The sequence below is a fragment of the Coptis chinensis genome, chromosome 9 (assembly GCF_015680905.1).
Source record: "Coptis chinensis isolate HL-2020 chromosome 9, ASM1568090v1, whole genome shotgun sequence".
Taxonomy (NCBI): domain Eukaryota; kingdom Viridiplantae; phylum Streptophyta; class Magnoliopsida; order Ranunculales; family Ranunculaceae; genus Coptis; species Coptis chinensis.
In genome coordinates, this window is record NC_141464.1 from 82267648 (window position 1) to 82293832 (window position 26185).

The window sequence follows — 26185 nt, forward strand, 5'->3', positions numbered from 1 at the left end:
TTGCAAAGAACTAAAAACATTCATTAAAATTTTTTTGTTGGTCTTGTTACCTGTTACTTTACAAAGAAACAAATGAAACACCTACACTTCTTACGCCACGCTCCACACCGACAAAAAATTAATTACAACAATTATATGAATATATTGATAATCACACAGAATTCTGCAGTTACGAGGTATATTGATGCAATCACATACCTTCAAATCTATATGTATTTTCTGATAAATAACTGTTCCCCTCTCAAAACCTTTTTATCGCTTTTCTGTACCAATTTTATGTCTCAATTTTGAGAAGTGAATTGAGGGAAGTGCTGTTGAATCTCTGTCCAAAACCTCGGATCACAAGGACAATTATATCTCTCATCTGCCGCGTCTGCACCATTAGGTCCACTTCATTTTCGCTGTCCACTACTATCCTTAGACGATGCTGATCGTTTCGAAAAACCTCCACCTGTAGGATGTCGATAGTCATCTAAATTGTATGTATGTGCATTATTCAAAGCGAAATTGTATCTCTCAATTTTTTTTAAATAAAAAAAAAAAAAAAAACTTAAACCACTATACAAAAAAAATTGAAACTAAACAACCATCGTTTATAAAACCTTAAATCGGTCGAACTATGAGAAACCAATTACACAACGCATTGCACATTCAGGGCCAGATGATACATGTCATTTTTCCAAATCTTTTATAATCATGGACTTACATCCATTCAGTATCTGCTATTTCACTAAGGGATAAAAATATGGGTTAACTAGTATTACCCCCCCCACTAGATGAGCCAATTAGGATTTCCCCCCCACTAGATGGGAAATTAGGGTCTCCCCCCTAAATACACAAAAAAAAAAAGTCAAAGTGGGTTGACTGAAATTTTTTTGTGTGTATTTAGGGGAGAGACCCTAATTTCCCATCTAGTGGGGGGGAAATCCTAATTGGCTCATCTAGTGGGGGGGGGTAATACTAGTTCACCCTAAAAATATTGATGAAGATGGTAGAACTGGCAAACGAATTGGTCAAAAAGGTTTAGCCACATAAAAGTATCCATTATGAGTATAATTATAAAATGGATAAAATTGGTAGTTAGAAAGCAGTCGTTTATACTATGATCCTTAGTCTACTAGTCTTCCTTGACTTGTTTATACCGAATGCAGAAAGAGACTTACATGAAAAGGAGGAGTATAAGTTCCGCGGATTTCGGTGACCGGGAAAGAAGTCTTTGAACCAGGTTTTACAACCTTCACTCTCTTCCTGTTGACTTCTAAAACTCTCCTTTCAAGACTTCCAACAAGGGCCTGCAACCCCATAAAGGAAGAAGACTTTTTAGTCTTATATCACAATCATTTTCTATCTCACGTACAGTCAAGCAGAGCACACATACGCAAACTAGAAAAAAGACGCTTACCTTCTTCGGCGATCGGTCTTTATCACATAAAACCTGCGTATAGTAAAAAAGAAAAGTTTATATCCAATGAAATCACATCGCACAAGACTAAGTGGTACATCTGTACTCATGCGGCATCCTTTGAAGACAGATTAATATTGCTTTCTTATACTTAAGAAAACTTCATACAAACATATGATAGAAAATCTATCATCAACTTATTGTGTTTCATATATGACATGGATAATCTGTCCATACAGATTCATCACACTTTAAAAAGGAAGAAAAAAATGATTAAGTGCACGTACATGAATATAAAAAAAACCTAAGTGTTACTGAAAAACACATAGAAGTTGGAAAATTCCACCAGTTGCTAACCTATTATAATCCTCCAGGCCTTCAAACCTAAACACACAAAAGAATAGAAAACAAGAGTTTTGTTTCTTGAGCTTGGATTTAATCTGTTTACCCGAGTTAACCAAGACGTTCTCTTTAGCTAATAATAACAAATAAATGAATAAATAACTATCCCGAATTAAACGTCTAGAGGAGTTTTAAACAATTTGAATAATAAAAGTTTAGTGGGATATTGTGAAACAAAATGTTCTTTAATTTGTATATATCGATAAATCTTGACTTGTTCTGGGGATGCCACCATTAACTAAATCTCAAGAAACTGGGTTTTTGGCGCAGGGCATGCTTTCCTCAGTTTTATTTCACACTTCATCCCTTTTGCATTTAAGTCTGACAAGGATAAATACTTTGAACCACATCTGACAATACAACAAAACTCGAGCTCAAATAATAGCTCTTGAGTCTCCAATGACCCATTCTTTACATAGTTAAAAAGTAGGAACCATGTCATAAGAAGTTTGTACACCGTCTTTCACAGCATCATCAGTGGTCCCGTAGGAAAGAATTAGGTAACAAAAGGTGGATCTCAATCTCAATTCTGCAGAGAGAGAGAGAGAGTTACCTCAAACTTCACAGATCCAAGCTCCACCTTCTGCTTCACCTCTTTGAGGATATCAGGCTCTGCAAATAGTGCAAGAAACTGAGACAATCTTTTGTGGGTGTATCTATTTATGTATATGGATAATAGCATATATCAAGCAAACAACAAAGCAAAGCTTAAGTTGATAACTTCCTAACAATGTTAGGAAAGAAATTCAAAGGCCCGTCGAAAATTACCAACAGCAATTGGGTCTGTTGATGCAGAAACAGGTTGCCCTTCAACCCCATCTTCTCTAACTGGAGTATATAATGCCACCAACCGGTAGCTCACATCATCGACATTAGCTTCATACATTCTCCCTGTCTCACCTGCAGCAGCACAGTCACTTTTGCACTCAGACTTTAAATTTAGAATAGATGAATAGCAACTCTCAGAAGATACACCAAATATAATTGATGTATGATAAGTTGTGTTTCGTTTGAAGGGGTGACTTGTAAAACATGAAAAGGTAATTGGTGAATCATTTGAAGTGGTGACTAAAATTATAAAATATCATTTTTTATTTTACAAGGAAGATCAATTCTGGTACTTTGTTGGTATGTATAGTAGTATAGTACAAATATGTCCAAATGAAATCAATTGATCGGTAATGTAAAGTCAAAATTTAGAGATGCTCCCATGCATAGGGTTGGTTACTATAACCCAAAGCCACCCATTACAGTTCCAAAAAATAAAATCGACTATACAAACCAGTTTCTTCTTTATTATTATAATAATAATAAGTACTACCATTTTTTATTCATTTTTTACTATTTTTATTATTATTTTTTGATTTCTTATTTTTATCGTGGAAAATTCTAATACATGTGCAGTGTGTGAGTGTGCTTGCTTAGGGGCAGATAGTGGTCCTAACTAGACGAGATACATTGCATCATAATATCCAAGTTGGCTATAGACATATAGTTGAATTACCAATACCATCTCATATTCGGACAATGTATAGACATCTGGCTTACCAGGTATAGAGATAAGATCAGGACTCCCAACCATAGCTCTAAGCCACTGGATCCGGCTTTTGCCCTCCTTTCCTCCACTGTAAACGCCACGGACAGCATATAGATTGGTGTGGAAACCCCTCCCCTCAATTTCCAGTTTATCAATTTTGGGAATCCCTGAAATGCAAAAAACCCTTGAGTAACAAAGTGATAATAACTATGATCAATTATCCAAAGATAATTGCACTCTAACATAGAGAACAATCATGCTATGAAACGATTCAACAAAGCAGCAAAAGACCAACATGCAACATGGAAGTGAACAGAAGAAATAATAGAAACTTTTGTAAAACACAAATAATAAAATAGTTCAAAATTTCAGGACAACCAAAGGATATAGCTTAGGAACCCTACTTACAGGGTGGGAAGAAAAAATCACCCCTCCACAACACTCCACAATTTACTTGGGATTGCAAGTTGCAATATCTAATATTATTCATTGTTTGCATTCCACCAGAAAGTCATTGTGATGTAGTGGTATGTCACAGATTTTACAGTATATATAACATGAGGTCGAAAATATTGAGGCATTGTATATACACCAAGGTGGCAAGACATCTACACTTAGTCGATATTGTATTTGCTTTTACAAAAGCAAACAACGGAGTAGAAGACAATGCTTCAGTTGCCAGACAACCTCCACATTAATAGCTCAGATACACAGGCATGTACAACAATAGAACATCAGAGTTGATATATACAAAAAGTTAGGCAGGCATGATCTGTGGTCCTTCTTTGAAAATCCAGGTGCTGCAATGAACTCATTAAAATGAGTAATAACATGTAACATATATGGATACCTGGCAAAACAGGCGCCGTTTGTGCTAATATAGGCCCACTGGACCTTCCAAACACATCACTCACAATGCACTCACATCTTAAGCAACGGCCTATATCCTCCAACCGTACCTTATATGAACAAGAACGTTGTGAAGACAATGGCTCAAAATAATCAGCTTCTCCGTTATCAGTAGAACCGAACCTGCACAAGAAGTAAATGGTTAACCGGAAAACTTGTAAATTTACACGTAAAAGCCACGTAAACTGGTCTGATGCAATATACCATTGGTACTCGATGTCTTTTTTGTACTTTCTCCAAACAAGTCGTTGAATCTCACTGTCTGGAATTACTTCAACAGCAGTGAGTCTTTCTCCTTCTATTGCCTTTCCAGTGAGAGTAAGCATCTCAATTTTTGGAAGCTCTGAAAAGGAAGAACAGTATAATATTACGTATGATTTCAGTGATTGACAAAGCAAATTGAGTAGATCTTATTCTTCAGAATAGTAGAATACAGTATTTAAATCAGAAACTTGCACAGAGCATCCAAAGAGCTCGTGGGGCCATGGAATGATTCGATGCCAAGCACCATCCAGTGCACTGATCAATTCAATTTACTGACATCTTAGAATGGAGAGCAAGTGTGTGTATAACATACACAATGGGGTTGGCCTTTCTCTGTACGTTATATGTTCACGGGTAGGTTCAGGTCGGGTTTGGGACTAAACCGACAACTGAACAGACCCTATCGGTTTATATGTTACACTAACTGAACTGAACCGACTGTGTTATACTAACCCAACCCAACCCAACCCAACCAATTTCCAACCTAAACAATACCTGAACCGACCGGTTTTCGCATATTCTTAAATTAAATATGTATATTCTAAAATATTATATATAGCGGGTCGGGTTTGGGACTAAACTGATGACCCAAACCGACCCTATCGGTTTTCACATATTCTGAACCGAACCAACCCGACTGATAAGCATAACCGACCACTTTGGTTTGGTCAGTTCTGTCGGTTTTATGCACACCCCCTACTACAAAGAAAAATACCTATCTAAGTGAAGGCAGGCAACAGAGGTAAGAGAAAGAGAAAAGACATAAGAGTAACTAATTCACTTTTGGATAATCTTAAAGTTACTGTCACAAAATGTTTCATGTTTACCTGGTAAAATAACGCCAGTAGGCTCAGATAATCTGAGTTCCCCAATGATCGAATCTGAACGAACTGGCGTGTAACTGCAAATCACATTTGATGCTTCTTAGAATATGTAGGTACACGCAGATGTTAATATTTCTAGCTAAGAGCACCTTAAAGATCTTTAATAACAATAAATAACATACAAATAGACCAAGAAAACCACAAGAGTCAAATGAAATTGCTGCAGCAGCATATGTGCAATACTGAAAACTGAAAGTGGGAAAACAGAGTGAAAGGTGCAACCACTTGGTAACTAGGAAAAACTGTATAGGCTAATACAACACAACCAACTACTAACTACTAATGTTTTCACGTTTGTATTAGCCTAAAAAAACAATGCTTTCCGTTCAACATATCTTTGCATTAATAATCATACATACACTCCCAATTATAAAAACAGTGGGACAGGTTACTTACCCAAACAACAAGCGACAGGTGTAGTCCAGATCATTAACTTCGTAAGTGGTTGAGTTAGCTCCATTAATCAGAGAAATTGTTCCTTCATTAGTTTCTCTGTACCAGCTAAACAGGCTTGATCCCTCAAATCCACCATAATATTCGCCTAGTCCGATATATACACCGGAAGACAACTCTTGAACTCGAACATTAGATACTACTGGAAGAGCTGCAATATTGTAGTAAATGTTAATGTCTTGCAGGATAACACATACATAAATAAATGAATTCCAATGCATACTCTTATCAGATGAAGTAGTGGCCAGTTAAAAATAAACCATTACATGACATGGACATGCACAAGGTGTCCATCGGACGACCTCTAATGAATTTTTTCTCTGTTTTTCTATTGTTTCTACTCTTTTTATTGAGACAAATAATCTGTTTTATTTGAGAAGAGATACATAAAACGGTTTAATCAGTCTCACTTTAAAATAGAAGAAACGAGACCAAATAAATAGAGGTTTTCCCACACTCCAGGTACATCAGATGTATAAGTAAAAAAGGTATTGTGATTTACATCCGGCCCCAAATATTTGAGCCTGCATGCAGGTAAAATTAGTTGGCTGGTGGGGTACTGGTAAATGAGATTTCAACTTGTGGTATAGTAAACAGAGATTTCATAAATAACATCAATAAGATATACCTGCGCTGACTGGATTACTGCATATTGTGACTAATGGTTCGCCATGCTTCCCATCAGTACGAGCGGGCACCCAATATAAAACCAAATAAGATCCAACATCTTCCAATGACGGGGTATAAGTTCTGCAAGAATCATCCGATATCCATTTGTAAAGACTTTCGAGGAAAAAACATTTAAAAAACATGAGACACACTTACACTGATCCACCACAGGTAACAACATCTTCACAAGCACTAGAAATATTCTTCAAATCAGATCCCTCTATCTTAATCTTTGTTCTGTACCATGTGAACACTCCACGGCCTTCCTTTCCACCATAATAAGACTTCTGAGGAACCACTTCTACATCCTCCCAACAGTCTGGCAGTATGAGTTCCAAGCCCACAGGATCAGCTGTACCAAGGAACAGACACCAAAATTACTTAAGAAAACTCAAAACCAACGAGATTGAGAAAGCAACAATTGAAAAAACAAAGTAAAAGACAAGGATGAAGATATAACCATTTTCATCAATTCTCAATCAGGTGAATTAACTAAATATGACAACTAACAGTGCAGGCAATAATTTTCAATTGAAAAGACAGTTACCAGGACTGATCACATCCGAGAGAACACGCTTAGGGGTCCCTCCTAAACCATCTGTCCTCACGGGTGTGTAGACAAGCTCTATGCATCTACCGACATCTTCAACAGTTAAATCCAGATACTCTACAGAGAAGATAAATCAAATTAGTGCAGTCTTACATGGACTTTTGCTTCACACAAGTTATGCATAGTAGTAACACCTAATTATGAACTATCTAAGAGCTGCATACACTGACCATCATCAACACTTAGCTTCTCCTTTATACCGTTATTGCTTATCCTAAACCATTCATGAATGCAAGCTCCTTTTTCACTGGATGGTAACAAATCAGAAGAATTAGAATCTCGAATAAGTTCAGTAACATATTTTTTTATCGTACCATAACATGAAATTTACGAAATTTGATAGAGGTACGAGAGCAAGCTTACCCTCCACTATATGTGGCCATAGGGCTAAGACGTTTTCCTTCGACCATTGGTCCTTGAAATTCAAGGGACTGACAAATTGGCGGGCCTACATCATTTAAAACACATTGGTAAGAAATATACTTCCTTAGGATCCCTCCTTAGAATAACATTTATGAAAGATGGGCATCCAAAATAAAACCAATTGGTGATAAGTGGAGCAGCCCCAGGAACTTTATATTATTATGCGAGGCTTTTACATATCCCACGTAGGACTTAACATCTCAACATCATTTAACTGAGATTTTAGCATTTCTGGTATATCTTCAGAACTAGATTTTAACTCTTTTAGACAGAAAATTTCATATTTTAGACAGATTTTAACTACAAAAGTTTGCTTCTTTGTGTGGGCTCTTTTCTGGGGAAGAACTTTAACAACAGGCAATCTAAGAAAGAGGGTGCAAATTATGGTGAACCGGTGTGTGATGTGTGCTCAAGAAGAAGAGAGTATCGAACATCTCCTTTTGGATTGCAGCATGGCTAAGAAGATGTGGGAATATTTTCTTTCCTCTCTTCACATTCCGCTAGATGCATCTCTTGGGTTGAGAAGTATGTTTTTTAAGAAGCCATATGTGGGTTTATCCCCTATGGGAATTTTGCTGAGTAAAACCATTGCTCATGCTATCACATGGACCATTTGGCTGGAAAGAAATCAAAAGATATTCGAGGATAAGTTTTGTGATTTAAATAGTACTATTAATAATTGCAAATACATCATTTGGGGTTGGGTATCACATCTTCCTACTGTTAGGAATTTGTGTTTTGATTCTATTGTAACTGATTGGGAAGCTATAGTACAACTGTGATGTAACTATTATAAGGGTAGTGTGAACCTCTCACACTGATATTCTATTATAATATTGTTTTATCAACCAAAAAAAATGACAGAAAACTTCATATGAAATCATTCAAATTATCTATCACCGGTTCTAGATATTGGATCTCTACAACACACTACTGTAACTAGAAAGTCGTGTGACATCAAAAGGTGGGGTTTCTTGTAGAGGTTGTGAAGATCTAATTTCTACATCCAGAATTAGATGATCCAATCTCTCAACGTATAAATTGCTTACCAGGTACAACAGGTCCAATTCGTTCAGAAAGAACAATAGCACCACGTGCCAAGTCACTTCTTACTGGCTCACAAGATACCGAAACACTAAAGCCAATATCCTCGATTGACAGTGTATATGAAGCAGTATTCACACCTTCAATTTCAGTCTGTGTTCCATCTGTCATAATCTGTAAACGTGTGTTAAGAGAAATTTATCAATATTATAATAAAGTATCAGCTTTAGGTTAAGTACCAAGAAAAAAAATACAAAGCTATTCATCCAATAAATAATTCAAAGTGAATGGTCTCTATATACTGCTACATCAGAGCCAGAACAAATATAAACAAAGAAACAAGTAAAAGGATTTACAAAGTAATTACAGAAGGATACATGGTTAAGAACATACCCGGAACCAATGAATAATCGACGACCCCTCTTCCCCTCCCCAGTATTTTTTGTCAATGTGTAACATGGTCCCTTCAATAGCATTTCCCAATATTTGTAGAGAAATCAATTTGGGGCTTCCTATACATTGAACCACACGTCACATAAGAAACAAATCGAACAGTGCTTAGAAACCAAAAGACATCAACAGAATTTAGCAGACAGTTCTGACTCTAGAGTATATAAAAAGCAAATCAAAATTTCCTCTACATTTAGCTACAGTATAAAGATTAGGCGCAGTGTTGGTGTCACTATCATATAATTTTGCAAGACCACTTGCATTTCAAAATTGAAGTATATACAAATATAGAAGGAAACAACAATCATAGCAGTCAAAGGTGTTAAGTGAACAACGCTTACTTGGCTTACTCTTTTGCCAACATTTTGATATACTTACACCCGATTTTCAAACAACAGGACATGGAGAAACAAAAGACTATGAGGAAGTAACCCTATATTTCAATGGACAGTGATGATAAATGTATAGATAAGCAAAGGACCACCATTCCTTCATCTGAAGGTTATATTTATCCAAATTCTTACCTTCCCATATGCATAATAGATTAGAGTTTTCGTACAATAGATTAAAGTTCCTTCATCCTACCTTTGCACAATAGATTATATCCCTTGTATGAAACTATCATAATTTCGGCTACTGGACATATTCAAATGGTTTTTGCAAGGATTCAACCTCTAGATATACTTTTAATCCAGTTTTTTCAAACAACAGGATACAACAACAAACGCACTATCATTGAGTGGCAGCATGCGACATCCGAGGAAGAAAACATATGTTTCTATGGACAATAGTCTTTAACTTAAACATAGAGAAGACACGGACATTTCTTCATCTACTTGGTTTAAACCCTTTATTTATCTTTATGCCTACCTTCATATGTGCATAATCAGAGTTTTTAAATGAAAATCAGAATCTCTGGTACTTGGACTTTGAAGACCTTAATTATGGTTCACATTTCTGAATATACAGGCAAGAAGCTATATATTTAAACGTAGTATACAGAATTCAGTTGCACAAGGAATTTGCATGTTCAAATATTATTGGCAAAAGGAAGTGTAGTCACCAGGACAAACCCGTTCTGGTCCAAACGAAGTCCAAGGATCACCAACAGCACCATCATCACGTACTGGAGTACATCTGAAGGAAATGAACTTGCCAATAGCGTCTTTTCTGATTCGGTACTGAAGACACCCAGATGCCTCAGGTACTAAAGCGCCCGAGTCATTTTCGGACTACATAAAATCAAGGGCCATAGATAAAGGAAGGAAACATGACGATACAATTTATAAGACAAGTGAATGGAAGAACATCTTTTTTTTTTCGACTTTATGATTATATATATATATATACACATCACATTTTACTGATAAAAAAAAAAGGTGAATGGAAGAACATCAGGAATGATAATAAGAAAATGCAAACTTGATCTTATAAGAGAATCATATTCACCAAAAATCAGCCCCAAATTTGTTGAGTGGGCTCACTTTTGAAATCTCAATATGGATTAATGTCAACTTTCAAACAATTTGTTCTGTGTATGCACGCAGGGGAGAGGCTGATCAATTCTCACTTATAAGTACAGGCACAAGGAAACAAATTCTGCATTTTAATATTGCCATCAGACATCTGAGTATCATGTTGTATGGGATGTATCCAAGAGACAATGTAAGAGTTCACTGCTGTGATGTGTATCGATACAAGTGCTAGCCAATATCGATGGACCTCTTAAGAGGCTAATACGGAGGGTATGGCTGTTAGTTTTAATGGCAATACACGTCGATGGAATGTTAAAGGCTTCTTCATGACACAATGCTAAAACCTTGCATCCATGACAAACACCAACAAACCAACACACTTAATCTTATTACACAAATGGCCATGAGATAGATGCTTAATTTGATGTATCTGTCACCTTCACATATAGCAGACTGGGAAGCAGGAACACTAAATGAACTAGGGAGCAAACTCTTATAAGCAGTAGCAATCCGTAGACACTCTCTTCCCACATGATGATAGCCCTAAGTTTATCCATTAAAAAAATGTTAATATATGAATTACCTTGTGAATATACCAGTTGTAAAGACAATTTCCTTCATGGCCCCCTATATATCCATATGAAGCGGTCAATATCTCACCCTCTACATAATCACCAGTGACTGATAAAAAATTCAGGCTGGGGGGAAGAGCTGCAAAAAATTGAGGCTTATAAATCCAATGAAGTTCAATTTTTACCAGGAAGAAACTTATCCAAAATAATCGAAAGACTAGGTATGTAAGGTGATTCTCTCAGTCACATTATTTTCATTACTATACTATCGTGTCGCCATAAAAAAGAAAAAAATATAGTAGAACTAGCAAAGCATCTTTGGACCACCGGTTTTAAAATGGACACAATGAAGTTAAAATACGTATAATTACGTAACTGCAACAGACAGTAGAGGTCAACTTATAGCGTAATACTTGTGTCCTTAAGTATGATTAAAGACGTGGATTTTCCATATTAAACTTCGGTATGTAAAAGTAGTACAATTTCAACGGTATTGAGTTAGATGATTATTATTTTCTTGTTCCCTCTATAATGCGTTTTTCATATCGATAAATGATGATCTACACTCCTACCAAAAAGAAATGGAAACTGCTTGTACATGAAGCAAATCCCTTATTAAGCCAAGGCTGGCTTGGGTGAACGGCACACAGTTACACAGTAGTGTTTAAACATATAGCATGACTAGAACTTACCAAGGAAACAAATATATTTATGTGTCTTGAATTTAATTTAGTTAGCATACCTGGCCCTGATAAAGACAGAACTGACAGGTAACATAGGTAGTAATAATATCTGGTCATTCTTTCGTATGTCAACATATCTGACAAATGAACCAATTATCTTGGTTTTATATGCAGTACGAGGAGCAACAATTGAAGGTCTATTCAGCAAATTATCCTCATCACTGATCAGACTCTACTTGCCATTCATTTCAACAACACAACATTGTCACAGACTTCCTTTGCAGTGATATAAAAGTAAACCACATGTTCACTTACTTTCAACAGCCATTTCAGAGATAAGAAAGGCAGGTTCACCAGATTCACCATCTGGAGCCATAGGAGTAAACTTGGTGACAATGTAGTGGCCAACAGCTCCTAGGGGTATGCGAAAAGCCTGAAGAAAGGTGAATTCCTGTCAGCATGACCTATATATATAGTCTCCAATCAGAGTGGAAACACACTTGACACAAATTCCGAGAGAATAAATGCGCATTTAATAGAAACCATGACGGAAGATGCCCTGGTGGTTACATATGGACAAGTTAAGTTTTTACCTTTGCAATTTTGGAACTACTTAAAGGCTCAAGAAAGTTCTCAGCCACCAACTTTGAAGAGCTTGTTTTGAACCACTGCACTCGACTAGATCCTTCAGTTCCCCCACTGACAATAGCAGTAACAGTAACCTTATTCCCTTCTCTAAGATCTCCAATTATCTTCAAACTAGTAACTCTTGGGGGGGCTGGAATTCACAAAAGACAAGTACTTAGAAGTTCGAATGTGAACAATAAACTACGATACTGAAGCGCACCATTTCCTGTGAACCAACCAAAATCTAAAGTTTATATACAAAATAATGGAAGTATAAACACTAATTCCGCAAAACAAAACTTGGTTAAGACTCTGACCAAAACTTAACAATGTTAATGGAAACATTATTATTTTTATGATAAAGGAAAATTTGACTTTATTGATATTACCAAAATCACACGATTTCATCAACACTTATATCATGAGCCAGGAGCTATTTCTTTAAGACAAAAACAAAAAATTCAAAACAGTAAAAGACGAGACACCACCTGGACACCAGAGGGTTACCGGACCAAATCACTTAGTGGAAGCATAACAGGGAACTAAATCATTTCAAATGCGTCAAGATTGGAGTCGACTTTGTGGAGTGGAGTTCATCACTCAAGGGTAAAAGATTCTAACCAAACTTATATTAAGGCCTTTAACACTATAAATTCACACACCAAGAATGAGGCCAAGCTTATCATGTGTGGGAGCTAACATGATGTTCATCAAACACATATAAAATATAAAAGTTCCCATGAATGCATCATGATAAAAGACATGACATAGTTTCCTAGATGCTTTAAAGGAAAGATATGGTGCTACAGGAAAGATATTTATCAAAATCAGAACCTATGACCAAAAAATCCCTCGAGTATTGTTGAGATTATTCCACCCCAATTTCTAGGTGTGTCCCGCTTATTTCTCTCCCGAGCATCCTCTCATATTAATAGAATTGACCATTCACATAAGTTCAAGCTTATAGAGAAATTGGCAATTTAACATGGTATTAGAGCACAAGTTTATAAGAGATCTCGGGTTCATATCTTGCAGGTGAAAGTCACACAAAAAATAAAAAAGTGCCCACCTATGTTTATTTTCAGCGTGTCCCGCTATGGGGGAGTGTTGAGATTATTCTACCCCAATTTCTAGGTGCGTCCCGCCTATTTCTCTCCTGAGCCTCCTCTCATATTAATATAATTGATCATTCACATAAGTTTGAACTTATAGAGAAATTGACAATTTAACAAATATTAACCTTGGGGTATGAAATCTATACAACTGTTTTGCTACTCTCTCCTTATTTAAAAAGCCTTTTTTTTTTATCGGTAAACTCAATTTTATTTATTATAGATCCAAAGGTTACACATTACAAATTACATATAGATCTTAGGTAGCAAGTAGCTACTCGATCATACCCACTTGTACACGAACAACAATTCTTTGACTTCTTCCACTATCTTATGTATCCTTTTCTCCTTGTGCTCAAAGATCCTCATATTTCTTTCTTTCCATAAAGTCCACATAATAGCACTAGGAAGATGATTTGCAAGCCACTTGGACTTGTTAGACAAAGAGCCCACAATCAAATTATTTACTAAGGCTTCTCTAACATTTAATGGTGGATCCCAAGGCCTATTGAATGAGAAGAAGAAATCCTTCCAAACATTGCTCGCAAGTGGACAATTGAGAAGAAGGCGATCAATACTTTCATCCACCCTTTTGCAAAGTGAACAAAGAGTTGGGAGGTTCATACCCCTTCGATTAAGATTATCAACCATTTTGATCCTTCCCAAGTAAGTGAGCCAACAAAAGAATACCACTTTGAACGGGATAGACATCTTCCAAATCCTTTTATGTGGGAAATTAAGGATCCTCTCCATAGTGTTGAGATGTTGCAAGGTAAACTCGTTGGCCAAGTTCAAGTAAAAGGATTTTACGGTAAACCCATCTTTCTCCTCCCAAATCCACTTCCTTGAGTCAATCTCTCCAAAGCTACTCCCCTCATGGTAAATAGACTCTAAGAAGGTCTCAAAGTTTTCTATCTCCCAATCATTAAGGCCTCTTCGAAGTGACACATTCCACACCACCCCTTGATTACTTCTCTCCAAATAATCCGATATCAAGGCTTTCTTATTGCACGCCAAGCTATAAATGTCATCAAATTACTCCATAAGTGTGGTTTCCCCCACCCATACATCATCCCAAAATGAAATGGTCTCTCCGGTTCCAGGTAGAAAAATCACGCCTTTCTTAAACTTGTCCCATACGCTTGCAACGCTCCTCCAAAGAGTCCTCTCAAAAGGATTTCTCAGTACCTTCAACGACCATTTATTAACCCCATCTCCATACATATCCACCACCACTATTCGCCATAGATGTTCATCCTCCTCACCATATCTCCAACTCCATTTTGCTAGTAAAACTTTGTTCATGAGCAAGATGTGTTTGCACCCCAACCCTCTTTCTTCCTTTGATAGACAAAGCCTATCCCATTTAACCATGTGCATTTTATTCTTTCCTTCCTCCCCTCCCCATATAAATCTCCTAGATAGCTTCACTAAGTGCCTAGCGACACTTTTAGGAATCGGAAACAAATACACTTTTAGGAATCGGAAACAAAGAAATATAATAATTTGGGATAGTAGATAAAGTAGAGTTCACCAAGGTACATCTTCCCCCAATATAAAGACACTTTGTTTTCCATCCTGCCAATCTACTTTCCACCCTATCAATTACCTTGGCCCAAATATCCTTGGACTTGTTTCTAGCTCCCAACGGAAGGCCCAAATATAGTGTAGGAAAGACATCCACCTTACAACCCAACACACTAGTAATATCGCCCAACCTTTCCACCACCCCCACTCCATAGATCCTCGACTTTGACAAATTGATTCTATGCCCGAAAGCCAACTCAAACCACCCAAGTAAGTATTTAAGTGCATTCGCATTATCCATCATCGCACTTGTGAAAAACATAGTATCATCCGCAAATTGGAGGTGTGAGATGGATATAGACTCCATTCTACTTGAAGCTCTAAAACCATCAATGATTCCCCCTTCCACCAACATACTTGTCATTTTACTAAGTACCTCGATAATCATGATAAAAAGGAAAGATGATAGATGATCACCTTGTCTCAATCCTCTAGAACTCTGGAAAAATCCATGTGGAACTCCATTGATGAGGGTGGAAAACCACACCATAGAAATGCATACACGAATCCATCTTCTCCACCTAGCTCCAAACCCCATCTTCTCCATAACAAAATCCAAGAAATTCCACGACACATGGTCATAAGCTTTCATGATGTCCACCTTGAGAACCATACCTCCACCACTCAATTTTTCTTTCGAATCCATTATCTCATTTGCAACCAAAGAACGATCAAGTATTTGTCATTTTCTAATAAATGCATTTCGGAAGCTTAAAATAATACCTCCCATAACCGCTTTCAACCTTGTAGCAAGAACTTTAGTGATGATTTTGTACAAAGATCCAAGAAGACTAATAGATCTATAGTCTTTCAACTCCTCCGCTCCTTTCTTCGGGATTAGTGTAATAAAAGTTGTATTAAAGCGCCAATCTAGGTAGTTATCTCCATGAAACTCTTCTACCACCTTCATTACATCCTCCTTTAAAAAGTGCCAACACCTCTTGAAAAATGCAATAGGAAACCCATCCAGGCCCGGTGTTTTATCCCCACCAAGCATATCCACCGCATCTTTCACCTCTTGTTCAAGAATTGGAGACTCCAATCTTTCTTTATCTTCTAGCGAAATGCTATCAAAGTTAATCCCTTCCACTCTAGGCCGTCATCGATGAGGTTCTTTATAAAGTTTCACATAGAACTCCACCACATGATTTGCAATGACTTCCTTATCCTCCTCTAGCACACCCCCAATCCTAAGTTTTGAGAGATTGTTAATTCTTCCTCTAGTCCTTGCCATTTTATGAAAATACTTAGTATTTCTCTCCCCTTCCTTCACCTCAACCACCCTTGATTTTTGTCTCCAAGACACTTCCTCCATCAAAGTGTAGTAAGTACATTTTTTATTTCTTTTCTTCTTGCCACCTCATCTCTAGTTAGTGTACCCCCTTCCTCCTTACGGTCCAATTTGGCCACTTCCTCCAATTTCAAGCCAATTCTAATATCCACCCTACCAAAAGTCTCCTTATTCCATGTCTTGAGGTTTACTTTCAAACTATTCAACTTTTTCCAAAACACAAACCCCGCATTCCCATTAAAATGGAAAGGCGCCCACCAACCTTCCATCAAAGGAATGAGAGCATCATCTTTGAACCACATCATCTCAAATTTGAAAGGCCTAGACCCTCCTACTTTCTCCTCACAATCTAATAAAATTGGACAATGATCCGAAATAGGTTTCGGTAATGCATGCAAAGACTCTTTTGAAAACATCTCCTCCCACTCCGGACTCACAATAAACCTATCAATGCAACTCAATGAAGGATTACCCTCACCCCTCGAGAAAGCCGCCCATAGGAATATCAACAAGATAATTCCTATTGACAAAAGAAGAAAACTCCCTCATAAACCTATCTTCTCCGCTAACCCCCCCTTCTTTCCTTATTTAAATAGCTATATAGCAATATAATACATTACTGAGAATTTAAAACTAAATATCATTATTTTACACCATGAAGAATAAATATCAGAAATCCTTATATTTGCAAATTGTACTAAACACACACTTAACAATTCTAATTCATATGACAAAGCATATATATGCCATCAATTAAAGAAAGTAACTAATAGCTATATAGAAATGAAGAACTTCCACTAAGGTCCTTGAAACAATATCGATTGTATTATGCTTTCGCACCTATACTTATCATACAAGTTGAAATTACCTCGTCTCACAACCTGGGACACCACTGATGCCGATTCCCCTTCATGTCCTGAAAAATAGAAGGAAAAAAGGCAAACACATAATTTATATCTTCATGCAATGAATAATACTGCAAACATTTCTTCTATAAATCAAAATTGCTTAACAAGAAGAGCATACCCTCAAAGTTGATTGGTATATACACAAATACCAATCGACAACCTACATCGTCCTTGGTTATAGTATAGTCAGCAGTACCAGTTGAAACCAATATAAACTCACTGCAAAAGGTTACATATACTCCAATAAGAAACAAAGATTCTTTCAAAATGGGATTGCGAATGAATGAAGTTATATACTCGGCAGAAGAAATATTATACAACCATTCATATGGAATAAATCCATGCAAAAAGTTACATATACTCCAATAAGAAACAAAGATTCTTTCAAAATGGGATTGCTAATGAATGAAGTTATATACTCGGTAGAAGAAATATTATACAACCATTCATATGGAATAAATCCATGAAGGTTCAATTACGCTCTCCAAGACTAATCCAAGTCGAAGTGAGTTTACGGAACACTTTCATCAATGAATAATTGGAAATTTCAGTTTATCTTTTTGGCATTAATTACAGTAGACACAAGGATATGTGAAGAAGGAGAACTACAATTCTTGTATAATAGCAAGAGAATAAGTTTTTTTGAATTTCATTTTTTTTTAACTGGTACAATTAAACTCCATTCATTCAATTTGAAACAGTTACGTATTACAATTCACATAAAATGATCTTAGGCAGAAAGAAACAAGAGTATAAACGTAAAATAGCCCAATCTTAAAAGAATTCTTGCGTAATAAACTAATTATGTAGCGACATAAAAAGAAGCAAGAAATACCAACCTAGTTTCTTTATTCTCGCGCAACCACTCAAACCTGCTCGGCCCTTCTTTACCTCCAAAATACTCTCCAGACCCTTTGACTGTATTTCCTTCAACAATATCTCCAAGAATCTGCACATTATTGACGGATGGAGCAGCTGCCAAGTGAACAGCATCATATGATCACCAAGATCCATTATAATCATACACTCACGAAGTCTAGGTTTAGCAAGTCCAGCAATAAGTAAATGGTTACAAAACAAGTTAAACTGAGGAAACAATAGACTGAGAACGTCAATGGACGGAATCTACCATGATCACATTTGTGACATTGGTTTACCAGCAGAGATATTTAAAGAAACAAAATATTGAAAGATCCCATCAATAGGCTCTTACATACACAAATTGCACACACTTCTAGAGATGCTAGAATAATAAGATTATGTATACTTCCATGAATATAATGTAAACTTGAAAGATCCAAAGCTTCACACCTGCTTTTACAAAATCCGTCATTGCATACTGAGGTTCTCCTTTAGCCCCTTCTTCTGTCATGGGCGTATGCATGAAAACCAAACTTGAATCAATGTCATCAGTTGTCAACCGGTATTCTATATCTTCAGCTCCAACTATTACAACAGGACTGCTATTCCATCTTCGCCTCAGCCAACTGGAACATTTTAGACGAAAAAATCACCAAACATATTATTCATTGCATGAATACAAGTCTATCACTAGAAGATCAAGGATTCAAGAGTAATGATGTTTCAAGAAACCAACTCATTAAGAATTGCTAAATAAATTTCACCTGGAAACACCTTTCCCTGGAGTTCCACCACACCATGCAACCTCGGCAAAACCTTTGATGATGTTTCCCTCTACAAGTTCACCATTCACACTCAGGTTCAAAACCTTTGGGATTCCAGTTCCTGAGCAAATAAGTGATGTCTGAATTAACAGAAAGCTTTCACATAAGTCATGAGTGTCAATATGTGCTGTAAATAAGCTCTTATTTCAGCACGCCAAGACTTATATGTTCAAAATTCCATGCAATTTTGTTCCCACCCATTTTTGGTAAACCTTTCTGTCAGTTATTTTTTTATTTCTAGTTTTTTTTAATGGTAACACGTTGTTGTGCTTCTGTTCTCCATCAGTCTTATACTTTTTAAACTAGAATATTGTTACAACTATATGTTTGAAAGACTAAACATTGGATGCTTAAAAGCATGAAAAAATATGTATGGTTTAGCAATGTTTAACAAAATAAATTCTTGTGAGAATCGAACATTGAGACAAACACACAAAATCAATGCATATATAATGGTAAATACGGATTCTTAGCAGTCATCATAAGAAAGAACTTGTACCAATGGAAACTGGAGAAGACACAGCGAATATTGGTGGATACTCCGTCTCTCTTAAAATAGGAGTGCATTCAACTTTCAGAAATTTATCAATATCGTCATGCTTTGGCCAGTATACCTGGTAATTAACCAAGTTTATAAGAACATACCAACAAGGACTCGTGAACCAATGCATAAAAGTGGAAGTGTTATAACCTAGTAGCACTTCTGTGAGTTCTGTCAATATTCTTACCTCTGCAACTGCATCAGCAATACGCACAAAATTTATAGGAGTCCTATCTCCTACAAACCATTGGTATTTTAGAATCAAGTTTGAATCACTACTCTGGGCTTGGTCTTTGGCAAAAACAAAGTGGCAGTGACAAGCATCTTCTTCATATGGATTATCAACAGATGCATCGTTAAGCATATATCCTGGTGGCAAACTATCCTTCCATTCTTCAACAAGAAATCTGAATGTCGAATCTGTGGAAAAGAGATAAAAACCACGTTGGCAGTTGTTTATGACAGACTAACTCTTTTATTTTTTATTTTTTTGCTAATTTAGTCAAGTAACAAAACTCCCATAAATTTTACCTACAGCAAGCTCTGGACGACAAAACTCCCAGCCATTTCTAATGCACAAAGCGGTATGAGCAGGATAGCGCTTTGCAATTTCTAGCTCCTCACGAGAAAGATCTATTATGTGGTTTAGGAATTAGCACATAAAACAATCATTAATAATATCAAAATACACATATATTTACAAGAAACAGAGGATGGAGAAATGGGAGAAAGTGCCAGAAAGGAAGGAAATAATAAACTATAGAACACGATTCATATTTAGGAAACTTTATAAAACTGAACTTCTAAACATACCTCTATCGTTGAACTTTTTCAGCGTAGGGCCAATGAGCAATATAGAAGCTGCTTCCAAGTGAGGCATCTCAAGGATAGGATTCTCCTCGACTCGCAAATGCTGCAGCAAAGACAGATAGAAACTTGAGAGTATAAGAGCATGCATTTCTTTCAACTCTAGTCTTCTATAAACAGTTTGAGTAACGCCCTAACTTTGCTCCCTTGATTAGGATACAAAATAAGAAAACTAACCTCAAGAACTGGTAGATGAGGGAAACCTTTGAGAGTTGATATTCTATTTTTGCTGGCGGCTAATACCTGCACAAACACCAAGAAGAAAAAAAAAAGGGGGGAAAAAAGTTAGATGAGCAAAGCAATAGGCAGTTAGGCACCAATAAAATCAGAGAAAATTTAGCTAACCTGCAGTCGAGGCTGACTTGCCATTGAAAGAGACTTTAACTTATTTTGAGCAACTGAGAGGAACTGAAAAAGAACACAGTTCAGAAACACTAGGGTGGAAATGCAAATAGTGACCTAATAATGGCCATGATTTTTAATCTTAGGAATAAAAAAAATGTTTAGGTATATACAAGCATGAAGCATTTGATACATATAACTAAAGTACATCAAATTTTATTGGTTGGAGGAGAGAGGTCCGTGTTTTCTGTTTTTTTACCAACAAGTGATTGCTACATGAAATTCTTATTCAAGTTGTTTTTTATTCGTCTTTTTTATGTTAATGTTTTTTTTTTTGGGTAAGTACCACTTAACATTCAAGTTACGATGGTATGATACAATATTGATGTTAACATTTCCTATCTAGCTTACAACATTTTATTTTCTTACAACCTAATATACAGTAAAAACTTGCAGCACTTTGATGCACTATAAGAACGAACTAGTGTTGACTAAAACGGACATATGGGTTGCATATTATAGGGTATTGTCAAAGGAATGATGGCAATTCCAAACTGTTAAGCAAGTCTGTGTTCTCTTTATCCAACAATTTCAACAATATTACACAGATGGGCTCAAGGAGATTGCAAATAAAAGCACCACCAGTCCACCACTGATCTTGAGTGGATACGGAGTAGCAAACAGAGACACATGAGGATGACTCATTTCAAGGTCTTTTTATTTTTTATTTATTTATTTATTTTATTTTTTAGTACAAAAGTAAGAAAACATGGAGATTCAAGAGCATACTAACATAGAACCAGTGCATGCAACGCATACCTCCAAATTGGGAAGTTGAGGAAGGCTCATTAGAGATGTGATTTGATTCCCAGCAAGATAGAGTTGCTGCATGAATAAGATATATTTCACATTATTCTGACATGCCACGATCCCTGATAAGTGTTATATGATAATACTCCTTTTTTAACTATGTGATAGAGATACACAAACCTGAAGCATTTTGCAATTCTCAAGCGGTTCAAACCCAGGTCCTTTAAAATCGTTAAAACTCAAATCAAGAACCTGGAAGGAAAACAAATGTTCTCTCAATAATGAACGTTTGTGCAAGATTTGGTTTTACTTACATCCAAAACAAAATATATAAAAGTAATAATAAGTATTAGCAAGAGAGAGAGAGACCATATTTTGTGAGACACCACAGATCAGCACTACTAATGTAATTGGTAAAAGATAAACAATACTCATAGTTAGGCGGTACCTAAAGGGATTGCACCACCAGAAAATGTGTACCAGGGTTGTAAAGCATGGCTAAGATAGACCATATTGTAACAGCTCATGTTACATCTGCCAACCACTTGGCATTTAGTAAGTCACAAGCAAGGGTATGTTCGCAATCACACCCATGTCCATAAGAGACCTCGGACCTTGTACGTAACTTTCTTTTTTTTTTGGCGGACGACCATGTGCCTCAAGAGTCTATCCATTTCATGTCAAGCATCTAAACTCCACAAATGCTGAATAGTCACTTCAGGCTACCCTTTCCCAAAATTTCTGGGTGAAGGACACATGTGTATACAAAAGAGACAAGGGTACATACTACATACAGATGTGCCCATAACACAATAACATCTCTCATTAGCAAGAACCAAAAACATACCACCACCAAAATATCATATTTTCTTATTTTCTTTCCTGTGACAGTGTCTGAAAATGAGTTCTCCCGGTTACAATTGAATCTCAAATTACAAAGCAATCATATTCCCCATTTTGTTTTTTAAGCATTTCATGCATAAATTGCATACTACAACACCATTTTATTTTCTCGGTAATGCACTAATAACATTTGAAATACATGACTTTTGATAAAATTGTTTAGTAAGCAACACATACTCTGATACTCCAATGACCTAGGCTTTCTCTCAATGAATTATCATGTCATTATCAGAACAGTACGGGAGAGTATGCAAAACATATGGCTCAAATTATGCATGAGTCATGCAGTTGTATAAAATAACACAAGTGTGTGAAAGAAAGGATTTGCAAAACGCAAAATATCTAGGTGAAAACTATAAGTGGTGACGGGGTGACTTAAGAAACTAGCTTATCATGCATTTGATAAGCAACCAAAGTACAAATAATTAGGCTACCAAGTAATAGCCAAAAGAATAATGATGCAAAAACAAACCTTAACCCGCGTCAAAATCTCAATTCCCTCCAAGGAAGATAGCAGATTGTCCCTCAGATAAACAAACTACAAAAGAAGAAGAAGAAAGAACATTTAGTATGAGGATTCTTCTTGTTGACAACAACTTCTACATTGACAATAGAAAAATTAAGCATACATAAGTTATACAAGCATAAAGATAGAATGGCTTCTATCGATCAACACATATATAGAATATCTTTTACGTAGTATACGATGTCTGTATACATGGAAACCAGGAGTATTATCCATAACTCCAGACAAATGATAAGAAAGCAACATGCAGCTATTTTTGGGGCTCGAAAATGAGACAAGTTACTTAAATAGTTAAATTCCACTCAAAGTTGGCTCACTTATAGCTTTCTCAAGCTCGTTCTTGTAACTATAAGAGCGAGCCTTCACAAATTATAAGGTTCCTTTGGAAAAAGAAGCAGAGTGCCCAAGCCTAAACATACTGACACTTGGATGACTCAGCTCGAAAACCTTCCCTACAAGGTAAGTTAAACTGAGCCACTCTGGCTTGCTCAAAGCTGAACCTGAGCATGATTTATTTGGAAAATGCACCAAGTCTGCATACTGAAGCTCAGTTCATTAGGCTTGAATTCCGTCCCTAGCATTCATAAGGGCAATTTGCAGTTTTGATGCATTCGTAGCATTTATTTATTTATTTTATTTTCCACTCTTGCAATGGATGCTTTACATGACTCACTCAATTTCCGATACAAGGATAAGCCCAAATGATATAAATGTAGGTAATGCAATGACTAAATGAATCTAATCCTATCAATTCCATGAATGAAAATGACATTAGACAAGAAAAAACACAAAGAATCCAGTCATGCAAAATACGCAGAAAATTCTACTACTCCTAGCAATATACCACAACCTTGCATACCACCATCAAACTCAACAAACATTTATTCCCAAACATACAGGAATAGTTATTGTACATACACTTAAAATAAACAGCAGGAATGGAAGAGTATATCTAAGCCGATAAGAACATTAATTAAAACTGCAAGTTCTGAAAAATCTCAAATGCCTATTTCTGATGGCTAAGAGATATTAAAATGCCTAGTTCTTCAGGTTCATAAATAGATAAATAAAAAACCTACTAAACACTGAAAGGCGCCAAAGCATGCATATGAATTGAAGTATTTTCCTCGGTTGAGTATAAACATTGAACTTTAGATAATTGTGACTTCAGATAGAATCTCCACTAACCTCTAACTTTGGCGACAAATGTAACCCATTGGCGGTGAGACTGCGAACTCTGTGACCTCTAAGATCAACCCGCTAACATAATGAGACAGGATGTAGAAATAACAACAGTCAGACCATCATTGCATAATCGCTTGCGAGAACTTTTTTCGCACCACAATTGAAAAAGGTGAAAACATCAAAGGCGATAACCCAACTTAATGAACAATATGCACATATGGTAAATTTTGGAGGCTATAGTGCATACCACATCATCCCCAGCTTTAGTCTCCACCTGCGGGAGGACAATGAAGCGAGAATCACGACTCTCAGGAGTTGATCCCTTCCTTCGGCTAGATAAAGTAGATCCCCTGTCCACTGATGACGACAGGGAACTAAACTTTGAGCTACTGCTGATTGAAGGCGAACGAGGTGATGGAGAATTGACCTTAGAACCAGTCTTCCGTAAAGTGCTACTGCTACTACTGTCAAGAGAGGATGATGAAAGTTTCTTTGGCGTGGAACCCGACATAGATTCTCTAAGAGATGGTTTCCTAACTAAACCTTTCCTGCTTACATCTGAACTTGACAATGAGCTTGATGTTCTTGTAAGAGGTGAAACAGGTGATTGCTTTTTAGTTTCTGAAACATTCGCTTTACTCACAGTTCTAGTACTCAGTGAAGGCAAAGAAGCTCGTCTAGGCTCAACAGAAGACCTCTTTACAGAGTCCGAATCCAAAGTAGTAGTTTTCTTTCCCACAACTGAAGCAGCATTATCAATTTTTTTATCTGAAACCGACTGTTTCCCAACTATTCCTCCAGTACTGCTTCTTCTCTTCACAGGATCTGCATTTGAGCTTAAAGAAGTTTTACTTACAACTGGTTTCACCGCATTCGAGCTAGTATTCAATACACATCCTCCTTCTACACTTTTCCGACTAGAAACGGTCGATCCAATACTCTTATTAGCAACAGAACTAACACCAGGTTTCACAATTTTCTTCACAGTTTTCTTAACACTTTCAGCTGAACTAACATCCACACTGGGTTTCTCCGAAAAAACCGAAACATCCCCAGTTTTCACTTCAACTTCACTAGAATCAACTTCAAGATCCTCCATTTCACTCAAAACTCACAACAAAACACTTCTATTCACATCAATTTTCAAATTTTTCAAAGAATCTCAAACAATCCAACATACCTAAGTTCAATTCCACCAAATGTATCATTCAAAGTACTTCAAAACCACCTATATTCATGGAAAAAAACACTTAAAACAGCTAAATGAAGTATATTTAAGTACTTAAACTGAAATTAAGAAACAGCATTCTATTAAATTTCAAATATTTAGATGATCTTTAGCAATCATGTTAACAATGTAACTAACTATCAAAAAAAATGTTAAAAAATTCTTAAAAATTCTTTTTAAAAAAAAAGGAAATGAAGAAATTGTACTATGTTACCTTGATTAGTTCATTCTGTAGATCAAATGGGCAGTTGGGCTTTTGAGAAAGATCTTTTTTTTTAAGAAAATGAGTGAAAGAGAGGAGAGAGAGAGAGTGAAGAGTGTTGAAGAAAATGGAAAGAGAGAGAGAGAGAGAGAGAGAGAGAGAAAGGAAGAGAGAGATTCCTAAAGAATAATGCGAAATGACTGAAGTGTCCTTGGGACAGAGTGAAGGTTGTTTTGAAAATAGAAAGAAAGTGGGAAAAAAGACAGGAAATGTGGATGTGTTTGGTGGGAAATTAGATCTGTTTTCTTTCTAAAATTCTAGATTAAGTCTAATTTTTAGCTTTATTAGTGTTTGGTGAAGTGTCTGGGACCCTCCAAGAACTGCCTAATCTTTTTTCTTTGGACCCATGACTAATGGTGGAACTGCCTAAACAAGCCGAGCTTTTTTCTTTGGACCCAAATGACCATTTTTAAACGATGCTGTCTTTTTTCTTTATTTTCTTTATGTTGTTTATATATTTTACCTCATTTGTTTTTTATTCGGGGCGTTAAACCCGAAATGAAACTAAACGAGCCAAGCCTGCCGCCCCTCTCT

At 36.4% G+C, this 26185-nt stretch overlaps 1 protein-coding gene across 3 annotated transcripts; it reads right to left on the reverse strand.

Annotated features, from left to right (window-relative positions):
• AIR9 (Outer arm dynein light chain 1 protein) lies at positions 1-25777 on the reverse strand. 3 transcript variants are annotated; one of them, XM_086581862.1, is made up of 38 exons: positions 25604-25777; positions 24409-25389; positions 24165-24236; positions 22923-22988; positions 21728-21799; positions 21557-21622; positions 20741-20803; positions 20573-20638; positions 20342-20441; positions 20060-20161; positions 19716-19948; positions 19487-19601; positions 18928-19048; positions 18614-18789; positions 18142-18277; positions 17421-17521; positions 17263-17310; positions 12371-12555; positions 12093-12210; positions 11106-11233; positions 10111-10279; positions 8991-9109; positions 8603-8771; positions 7494-7578; positions 7301-7377; positions 7068-7187; positions 6677-6872; positions 6480-6601; positions 5795-6002; positions 5342-5415; positions 4455-4593; positions 4192-4373; positions 3353-3508; positions 2573-2704; positions 2358-2416; positions 1403-1435; positions 1164-1292; positions 1-451 (listed from the first exon to the last, which is right to left on the reverse strand). In XM_086581862.1, exons 2-38 carry the CDS (start codon positions 25258-25260, stop codon positions 275-277), a joined length of 5166 nt encoding a protein of 1721 aa, XP_086437988.1. In that variant the 5' UTR covers positions 25261-25389; positions 25604-25777; the 3' UTR covers positions 1-274. The 3 variants fall into 3 exon arrangements, with proteins under 3 accessions (XP_086437988.1, XP_086437989.1, XP_086437990.1); XM_086581863.1 differs by lacking the exons at positions 24165-24236; positions 25604-25777; XM_086581864.1 differs by lacking the exons at positions 12093-12210; positions 12371-12555; positions 25604-25777.
• Between the last annotated feature and the right edge of the window lie 408 nt (positions 25778-26185).

Coding starts and splice junctions, on each gene's coding strand:
- AIR9 (XM_086581862.1), bottom strand. CDS start 25,260: ATGGAGGATCTTGAAGTTGATTCTAGTGAAGTTGAAGTGAAAACTGGG. Junction 22,989..24,164: donor ATTTGTCGCCAAAGTTAGAG/GTTAGTGGAGAT, acceptor CTTCTTTTGTAG/TTTGTTTATCTGAGGGACAA. Junction 6,873..7,067: donor CTCGGATGTGATCAGTCCTG/GTAACTGTCTTT, acceptor TCCTTGGTACAG/CTGATCCTGTGGGCTTGGAA.